The 10,723-nt window shown below is 42.5% G+C and overlaps 1 protein-coding gene across 1 annotated transcript; it reads left to right on the top strand.

The window, feature by feature from the left end:
* Nucleotides 1–7,903: 7,903 nt before the first annotated feature.
* On the top strand, nucleotides 7,904–8,512 carry LOC132243927 (olfactory receptor 10A7-like). Its single transcript, XM_059714415.1, has one exon. It carries the CDS (start codon nucleotides 7,904–7,906, stop codon nucleotides 8,510–8,512), a length of 609 nt encoding a protein of 202 aa, XP_059570398.1.
* The last annotated feature ends 2,211 nt before the right edge of the window (nucleotides 8,513–10,723 follow it).

Here is a 10,723-nt window from a genome sequence, read left to right as displayed (position 1 = left end):
GAGTCGGGGTCTAACAGTGTGTATTTAAACTGTGGATTCACTGTATTGGTACTACTTCTGATACAAGGAAGTCAGTAACAAACAATAAAAGATGACTTGTTAAACTGAACTGTAGCAGAGCTGGTGCAGTGGCTTGCTGCAGCTCCCAAATTTTAATTTCCTTTCTACCTGTGCCAAAGGCTATCATGTCTCGACTCAGCTATAAATGAGCACCAGATCATTCAGGCTGGAGTGTCATGGCCATTTAGGTTTGATACCGAGCAGAGTGCTCCTGTGTGTGCTCTGGCCTCAGAATGTTGCTCAAGAGCCATGACCTCTCTGGAGGAGCACTGAAACTTGTACCAACTCTGCCAAAATGTTACAGAGGATTCAGAGCACAGCCCTGAAAATAGTCCATATCCATATCATTACACATTTATTAGGTGATCCTGAAAGATGCTTTGTAGCACATACTCCTATTGTCATTCATGTTATTGGATTCTATGTGACAGAGGTCAGATTTGCTGTGAGATTAATAACTCTATTGAAAAATATGTAAAAAACAAAGAATACAATACTCAGATAGGTAGGAGGAGATTAATACTTATTTTGATAGCCGGTTGGAACTTTTAAATAGTTAAAGAAATATTCTGGCTTTGTTTTGACTTATTTTTATTTCTTAAAATTTCTTCTAGCTCTAGCTAATCCTGATAGAGAAAAGAAAAATGAACAATCAAACATCCATAGCTGAATTCATCCTATTGGGATTTGGGAATCTCCATGAAACACACATTCCACTCTTCTTGCGGTTTCTAGTGATCTGCTTTGTGACTGTGGCTGGGAACCATCATTGTACTGGTTGTGGCTGATCAACACCTTCATACCCTGCCTCCATGTACTTCTTCCTGGCAAACTTGTCTTGCTTGGAGGGATGGGGCCATTTCTGTTTGTTGTTGTATCACACACTTCCATTGCTTTGCTGCTCTGGCAATTACAGAAGGTTATCTTTTAGCCTCAGTGTCTTACGATTAATATTTAGCAATATGTAAACCTGTATATTATGCAGCCCTCATGAATGGTAGCCTTTCCTTCAGTTGGCAGGTGGATCTTGGATGAGTGGGTTCCTGGTATGCACTTTTATTGAGAATCACCATTGACATTCTGTGGTGCCCATGAAATAGACCATTTTTTGTGATTTCACCCCACTAATTAATCTGTCCTGCAGTGATTACATGGACTACCTTAATACTTGCCTGCATAAGCATCCCTCTTTCATTTGTAATAACTGTGGTATCCTATATTTGCTTAACTGCCACAGTTCTGAGAAACTTTTCCAGTACAGGGAGGCAGAAAGCATTTTCTACATGTTCCTCTCATGGATGTTACCCTTTTTAATGGGACCTTATTTATGGTTTATGTGATACCAAAAAGCAATGCACTGAGAATCCTAAGCAAAGTGTTGTCTGGTTTTTGTTTTTGTTTTTTGTGGCTGCTCACCTCAATTTGCCCTCCTCTAGTTTGTATCCTGTTTATTTTCAAAATTTCAGTTTCACTCCCTCCCACCCCATAGCGCCCCATGCTGACCAGGCCAACACGTTTCCTTCCACTAAGCAACAGACAGGCATCTTTTATTAGCCATCTCCTTGCCAAAATGGCCAGTTCTAAATCCCTCTGCCAACTGGAGATGGTTCTTTGAATATCTCAAGAGGCAAAAATCAATTGGATTCCAGTATAAGGATTCAACCTTGTCAGGACTTGGAGGAAAAGCATCCATTTTTTTTTTTTCCTGAAGAGATGCAGAAAAGAGGAAATGGGAAATTGAGAGAGCCATTCCAGACTGATATGCTAACAGACCACTGCTCTGAAGATGGATATTAATGGAATTGTGTGTTAATTTGTTTTTATACATTTTGTTATTAGGGAAAATATAACGATAAAAAGTATCACTTATGGATGCTCTGCAACAGGCAACTAAGGGATTTGGGAATTGGAACATAGTCCCTCATAAAATAGGTAGATGCGCTCTAATTCTGAACTACATGTGTACTTCACTGCAGAGCTGACTAATTAGCGCTGCAGTAAAAAAGTGCCACAGTCTACACATGTGCTGGTATTAGGGCACAATAAACTAACTCCACCATAAGACAGTTCTGTCAGAGTCATCTACTGCACTGAAACACATACCTAGTCCGTGACCGATGGGGGCCAGACTCCTACCTGCCACCTAGCCATGTGACTCTTCAGGAAAACCACTGTTGGGCATCATCTGGTTACGCTGCTGCCCAGTGCTGCCACTTGGAGCCGCCCGCCTCACCCGAAGCCTGCTGCCAGCCAGGGGCCCCCTCCACTCTGGCTCAAAGTGCATCTGTCCTGTGTTCACGTGTAGATGCTGTGCTGGGGAGCAACATACTGCATCTCAAAATGCTTCAGAGTTCATTGTGTCAAATTAATTGACTGTAGATTCACCCAGAGAGACAAAGGACCTGCAAACCTTGCATATTGTTCCACAAATTAAGGTGCGTTTTAACAAGGTGCAGGACTCATGGGCTGGAACCCAGCTGCAAAGGGTTAAGGGAATAATAGCCTACCTACAGAGGCAGCTGAGAGTCACATAACAAGCTTTGTCTAGTCTCATCTTACAGTGCAAAGTGGCTGCAGGCTGCAGAGGCAACTTGGATTTATTTAGGCTAGCAAAGAACGTTGTTCAAATGTTTGGATATGCGCCATCAACATAGTAGCTTTCAGTGTTTGCCACTCATTATGCCGCTACCTAAAATCTTTACTAACTCCCTCCTCTTCTCATATTTGCATGTTTGATTTCCATACATTCCAGCCTCTGATGTCATAACCCAACTCCCACCTGCACTTTCAGCAAGAAGTGATCCATTAAAAATATAGATGTGGCTGCCTTATTAATCACTTTACACTCAGGTGAGATTATAAACAAAAGTTGATCCTTGATTGTGCTCCTGTTCTAGCGTCCATTATTGAAAAATCCCATTCACTTCTCCACATATTAAAAACAAAAATCCACCCAAAACCCACCATTACCCTTTAAAACCTCCTTCCACAAATTTGAGCAGTCCAAACCACTTGCTGCTTCTCTGCCTTGCTTAGTCTCCCTTCACAATTACACAGTTAAAAATCCCCCACCACTAGCCACAGCTTTCTTCTGGTAATCTACACACCATTTTTTTTTTCTAAAGAGTTTGGTTGGCTTCGTTCAGGAGGGGTACGAACATTAAAGCATCCACCTCTGCATCCCCAACCTTCGCCATCATGTTCTGCAGAAGGAGGAAATATTATGGATGACTGTCTAACACTAGCTTCAGGTTCATAGTTAAGACTGTCACCCTTATTGGCTTGTTTTCATATGGGCTTGATCATCAAGAGGGCTCCCACCTCCAGCTCTTTTCAACCACACTATGGCCTCCACCATTGGGGGGGGGGGGGAATCATCACACTGCTGGAAAACAATTCATGTTTGACCTGCGCTAAAGCCATTTAAATCTTTTCCTACATCTGCTTACTTAAAATGCTGTTCACATTTAGGAAGGCCACTATCAATGTCATTATTAAAGTGATAATAAGAGCACTCATCCTTCCTCCATCACTATTTATGTTTGGATTGTCCTCTCTTCCTCTTACCCACATTGCTGTGGACTCATTTTTAGAGTTAACAAACCAACCCACAAACCCTTCTCCACTTCTTGGCTACTTTGCCATTCCAAAATCTCCACAGCCCATCCTGGGCTCAACCAGGAGAAATTCAGTGGTCTCTTCTACCCCTAAAGCCACAAACTGCTCCTCCAGTATTTAAACACAAACTAAAAGATATAAGCATCTGCTCTCAAACAAGATGCTCTCCAGCCCAGGTGAACACCATGCCATAGCAACCAGCTATAATAACCAGGTCTCACAACACTTTTCTTCAGATACCTAGTAGTGTAGGGCTCCCTGCAGCTTCCCCAGTCTGATGCCCTGCCTACTTATATAGTCAGGTCTCTCTCCTCCCCAGAGCTCTGCTTCTTTCCCCCTACAGGGTCAGAATGCCTACTTTGCCTCAGGCCCTGCTTTATATCCCTCTAAGCCTCACCCCTTTTGGTCATGTGGCTCCCCAGCTACATACAGGTTTCCTAATGGCAAGTCTGTGCTCCTTTGCTGCAGCCCCACACAGAAAGCTTGGCTTATAGCACTATCTATTTAAAATGACAGGTGCTTCTGGCTCACTTTCACAAATCCGCTACCATCTCTTGTCCTCCATCTGCCTAGATTAAAATCCCCTGCACATGTAAAATCACTGGATCTGCTCTCTCCTCTGAGAGAGGCACAGATCCAGATGGTGAATTTGGTGCTGCTACTCCCGCTGCTATTGCCCCACTTTGCAGCAGCTTGGGGATCCTTTAAATATCTCTCAGCAACAGTCTGGCCATGCCTACTCACAAAACATCTTCAGGCAGAACTGTTGGCTGGCCTGCAATCTGCAGCCACAGGTAGACTTCAGTGGGGAGGTTGCTATCTATCTCAAGCATCCAGTCAAGAGACCCTAGACCATGCTTCAAGAAAGATGCAGAAGGAGTCCAGTGGAGAAAAAAAAATAAAATGCTTAGAGGCCTGTGGAGCAGAACTAATAAGGACAAACTGAAAGAACTGCAGACAAGAAGAGTGAGAGCTGATTTGATAAGCCTTCAAATAACTGAAGGGTGATTACAAAGAAGATTCAGCAAGACTACATGGCTATAGTGGACAGGACTAGGAGCAATGGAGCTGTAACAGAGGGAATTTAGGTTGGAGGTTTAGGAACAGCTTTCTGACTACGAGGGTTGTTAAGCATTGCAACAGGCTACCTAAATCTCCACCCCTGGAAATTTTCTAAAGCAGGTTAGATTGGGTTGGGATGACTTAACTAGGCTTGACCCTGTCTTGAGGGAGCGGGGGATTCAATGTCTTCATGACATTCCTTCCAGTCCAACTCTCCTATCATTCTAAACAGCGTCCAGCTGGTTCACCAACAGGCGTGAGCCTACCAGTTGGAGCCTCTGGCATGTTTGGTCAGCTGGGCAATTAGTCTGGGTTGGGCTGCCTGATAGCCTCTGACATTGGGATATGGGGCCAGGAAGGATTTTTGTATCTGTCCTGTTGCTACAGATTTGGAGTTTTTGCCTTTCTTTGCAATGGGAGTATAGCCCTCCTCCTTGGATCGCTAAAGCACATTTTAACAATCCTTGCAGCAGCAAGATGCTGGCAGCCCTCTTTCCACTGCTTTACATGTGCCAGGTTAGGCTGCTGTGCTTTGTAGCTGTGCAACTGGGTTGATAGTTCAGTTCTAGGAGTAGGTTAGATAAGGATTTTTATTGGAGTGTTTGTATTAGGACGATCCTGCCTCAGGCAGAGGGTGATCTCTGAAGGTCCCTTCCAGTTCTACTTTTCTATGATCTCAGTACAATTGAATATTAGTATAAACATCCAACTGTCTGTCTATTTTCTCAACTTGAGTCATGTAACTAATTGTGGCTACATCCACATTAACCTTTAGCCCATAATAACGCTCAGTGTAAGTGCTGAAACCATTTCAAGCTGAGCTCCAGGTCTCTCCTGTGGCTATATCCCAGGAGTGGATAATGTAGGTCGTTGCAAGCAGCAAGAGACCTCACCCTTGGATATGGAGGAGGAGTTGTGAAAGGCAAGAGTATTTGAAGCAGGATGTGGTTTGAGACACTTTAGTGCTATTGGCCTGTCAGGTCTCCTGCTTGTCAGTAATGCACTAGAAATTTCATTAAGTACACCATGGCTGTTCCCCTTAGTTTTGCAAGGCAATTTTTTCAGTTTTCCACCCATGTCATTCAGAACAGCTGCCACAAATTAAATCCATCTATTAAACACAAGAAAATTATGGGGAAATAGCAGTGAATGGTAAGAATAGCTAACTTTGAATATGAGACAAATGCAAATGATGAGTGTATTGTCCACTGACGTTGATGACGCATCAGGCAGGGAGACAGATGCATAGATGGAGAAAGGGGTGGGGGTGGTGTTAGGAAAGAGGACAGCATCACCCTGATCTAAAAACCAACTGTGTTGTACTGTGTTCCTTCTAATCATAACATCATTTATTTACAAGCTGTTATTCTCTGTTGTAATTATGCAAGTATCATTATGTACCTTTTCTCAGATCCCATGCAATGAAATAGTTAAAGCAGTATTCGCTTATCTTTTTCCAAAAGAGCTGTTACAAATAATAGTAAAATTATTTAATTTTTCACTGAATGATCAATAAAGCATCTTTCTGGGTTATTTCTTTAAAATGAGGATGTGTGTTTTAACAGAACATTCACAAAATCAATTGTATTGGAGAATTTATTAAACAAACAAGTTCTCCACCTTGCTTTTAGTTCTCTGATGTGAAATCGAATTTTATACATGGATTTGTAATGTATTTTTGTATATTGTAAATGGAAAGTACTTCTTTGATATATCTCTACACTGACATATTTCAGCAACATTTCAGGTTCATATTACTCTCAAATTATCAGATTCTTTACTTGCTGAATGATAGTACATATGTGGAGAATTCCAGCCCAATTTTATTGCCTGGTTATGGTAATCTATTTTATCCTGAGTTTTGTCTTTTAGTACATAAGTGGTCATAGTAAAGACTAGTATTTTATCATCTTAAATGGATAAACATGATTATATTACATAATTTTAAATCTTTGGTATCTACATTGAAAAAAGAGGTAGTTATACTGAGGGAAAACCTGACATTATTGAAGTTTTGAGTTTTGCCATTTATTTTAATGGCAATTGTTATTTTGCTGTTCTTTCTGTAAGGCAACTGGGAGCCAAGTAGTGTAAACCCTTAAATCATCTGCTTAAGCTTGCCTTTGCAACTATCCCCATGGCTATCTGCAGGATTATTAAGAATAAAAAGGTTAAGCAAGTGTGTGACTGTTTGCAGACTGCACCTTAGCCTAGGATTTGGATAAAGCTAAAGTACTGAACCTACCCAAGGCATATTTTAATGGAAGCACAAATATTTTATTTATGTAGACAGGTGCTATTTTATTGTTCAGAAAATGTGAATGCTTTTCCATATAAAAAAAAATAACTACAGTTAGGGGTTTTAAAAATGTTGGTATTTCTCCAACCCTCCCCTCTCCACTTTCGTACAGACAGAAATAAATTTGAATTTGGTTAAAACAAGACTAAGATTTTTTTTTCCATTCAAATAATGATGAAAATCCAAAATGAGTAATTATTGCATTTTTAAGGCATCTATATTGATGCTAAAATGTTACCAGGCTTTCTTTCTACCTTTCAGGACATACGCTGATCGCTTAAGGTTTTCACCATTGCTATTATGTCCATGATACTGGACAACTGTAAGGTTCTTTGCTTGGGACTATATTTCTTTACCAAGCCTTGGAGACCCTGAGTTCACTTTGAGTTGATAAGTGAACACTTGACATGGGAAAGCCAAGAGATGAAGGCTCTGATCACACAATCAGTAAATATACCCACCTACAGCCTAAGACTCCATCTGTCCAAAGAGTAACCTACCCTGAATAATATTCAGAATTGCCCTGAATGGAAAACCAAAGAAGCAGTTTCCTCTGCCTAGGATGGCAAGTTTATGTATTTGGTGAAACCTGTGCACCCCCGTCAGAATCCCTGGGCTGGCCGACGCATTAAGGAAGTCCAGAATCCCTTTCATTTTCATTTGAACTCCACACTTTGGATACTTAGAAAAATGATCTGGGCAAATCAAACTGTAGTTACTGAGTTCATTCTCTTGGGGTTCCCCACTCTCAAGCAGTCCCAGCTTCTGCTCTTTGTGGTGATTCTGGTTATTTATGTCACGAGCCTCCTATGAAATATCCTCATCATCCTCATTACTACGGTGGACCCAGCCCTTTCCAGCCCCATGTACTTCTTCCTCAGGAACTTGTCCTTCTTGGAAATCTGCTTCACCCTCGTAGTTGTCCCCAAACTGCTGGCAATTCTCTTCTCTGAGAACAAGTCCATCTCCTTCTCTGGATGCATAGCACAGATGTTTCTCTTCTTTTTCCAAGGAACTGTCGAGTGCTTCCTCCTGCTTGCCGTGGCCTATGATCACTATATTGCTATACACTACCCACTGCGCTACACGAGCATTATGAACAGGAGGATGTGCATCCAAGTCATGCTGACCTTGTGGATCTCAGGAATCCCTATGGGGACTATGGAGGTCAACTGGCTCTTTAGTTTCCCATTCTGTGGACCCAATGAGGTGGATTGCTTCTTCTGTGATGACCCTCCTCTCATAGAGCTGGTGTGTGCAGATACCTACAAGTTTGAGATGCATTCCCACACGGCTACTGTAATAATTATAATGGTCCCATTTGTACTGATCATAGTGTCCTACATTTGCATCATCCATACCGTGCTAAGGATGACATTAGCAGAGGGTAGATGCAAAGCTTTTTCTACTTGTTCCCCCCACCACACGGTTGTGATTCTGTTTTATGGCACAAGCAGCTTGACATACATCTAGCCCAAGTCCAACTACTCACCTGACACCAAGAAGATCTTGTCTCTCTCCTACACGGTCATCACTCCCATGTTAAACCCCATTATCTATAGCCTGAGGAACAAAGACTTGAAGGGAGCCATGTGGAGAACACTGAGCAGAAAAAGATGTTCATGATAATCATCAGTTCTGTTACAGCTTCTTTTACCCCAGTTGACTGCTGGGACATCCTGCTGAACAGAACTCCAAGGCCTTGAATGTAACTGACCCACTGAGGTAAAAGTAGGTGTCATGGAGCCTGGATTAATTCATAAGGATTACTCATTTAAAGGGTATGTATATGTATGTATGTCTATGTGTATATGTTTTATGTTATATCCAGTTCCTTGCACAGTGGTGGTTACAAGGTATATGCAGATTAATCCTTCCTTACAGGATTAGAGCAAAAAAGAAATCCTATGGAGCAGTTTGTCACAACTCAAAGTTGTGGTTTTTTTTTTTTTGTGTGCGCTTCGGCACTGCTAAATTATTTTCCCGCCGATTGTAGCTTTCTTTGCACGATACAGTTCTCTGCTGCTGGAGAGAGCTCTGGTGCAACGGGGGATTTCCCGCCAAATTACAGCTTCTTTGCAGGGTCCATTTCTTTGCTGCATACTAGTGATGCACGTTGCAAAGGAGTTCCCGCCATTTGTATTTGGATTCTCGCCACATTATTGGCCAGCTCCAAATGTAGGCGCACGTGGCGGCTAGCTATTGGCTTGCTAGCCGTACAAAAGGCTTGAGTGATTTCCGCCCAAGTCGGAGAGAGAGAGAAAAACTGGAGGACTCCACGAGGAGGAGACTTCGCACTGTGTGAAGATCTCTAAGCACTGCGGATCCTTGCGGACGCAACGCGCCTCTCTTAAGCAGGCAAAAGAGGCTTAACAACCGAACCCACAGAGTTTTCGCTTCTAGCCTCTCCCTGTCGCCGAGCGCAATCCAAAGACGTATCCCTTTCCCATAAACCCAATTTTCGAACCCATGGAGTCTAAACAACTCCAGGAGACCAAGGAACTGAACCGGACCCGCGGAGCTTAAACAACTCCATGGGAGCAATTGAACTTGTCGTGGTCCTCCAGCGAGGACCTAAGCGGGAGCTGTGCCTGGAAATCTTTCCAGCCTACACCAGTACCATCTTCGGGTGTAAGTAAACAATCTTTTCAATCAACCACTACGCGTTTGTGACTAATTCTAGCTCACCACCGGTTCTCTCTGACCCCACGTGCCCAGGCTGCTAGCCACAGCCCGAGTGCGCAAAGGTGGGCCGCAGGTCGCCCCTCCTGACTCGCACTTGGCGGCGGGATCGGGGCCCGGCCCGCACACAGTTTTGCCTAAAGATCTGGCTCCCAGAGTAATATCAGATTCTGAGAAAATTATCTTCTATCCAGACAGCTCCCTCTGTTCTAAAGCAGCTATTACACAGAGCTTTGCATAATGCCAAATTAATGACAATACAGTGGGCCTTCCAAAGAGTTAAGACTTGCTCATGCACTAAACAAAAAACAATTAGAAGTCCCAGTGTAAGATTTCCACTTGGTCATACCTACCACTGCCTGTATTATTATTGTTATTACTGTGAGGCCTGACAAAGAATGTCTTGCATTCCAAAGCTTGTCTGATTTTATCCCAGCCCCATCACCCTAAGAAATTATTGGTCTTACATAATTTCTGCACCATCACAGATACACCAACACTTTTATGCTACCATTTTATCATCGGCATGTCATTATGCACATACAGAGTCACTCCACCTTCAAAGCCATATAGCTGAGAATTTAAAATGAATTGTATTCAAAATCTAATTTGAATGATATCTGTAATGCAGGGGTTTTCAAAAGCATACAAGGACATTAAGGGACAAGCTCAATTTAATTGGAATGTAGAGCAGTGGCACACATGTAGTCATGAAAGTGCAATTTTATTTGCATCGATATTTTCACCCCATGCTTCCCTTCTCATCATGCTCAGAAGTCTCCACTATAGTTGGGCAGTCCCCAACATGGAAAATAATCATGCAAATATGAACATAACTGTCTGTAATTTCCCCAAACTTTATTTTAAAAAAACAAACTATGGGGGGAATGGGAGAAGGAGGATGGAGTGCCCACTCAACTTTAGCCCATTAGTCTAGTATTATGTAACTTGCCAATGGAGGGGGAAACTCAGGTTCCTGGCCCCTCTTTCCTAGGGAGGGTT

Source organism: Alligator mississippiensis, chromosome 11 (assembly GCF_030867095.1).
Source record: "Alligator mississippiensis isolate rAllMis1 chromosome 11, rAllMis1, whole genome shotgun sequence".
NCBI lineage: Eukaryota > Metazoa > Chordata > Crocodylia > Alligatoridae > Alligator > Alligator mississippiensis.
Note: the sequence above shows the minus strand (reverse complement) of the source record. Positions and strands in the feature narration are given on the sequence as shown.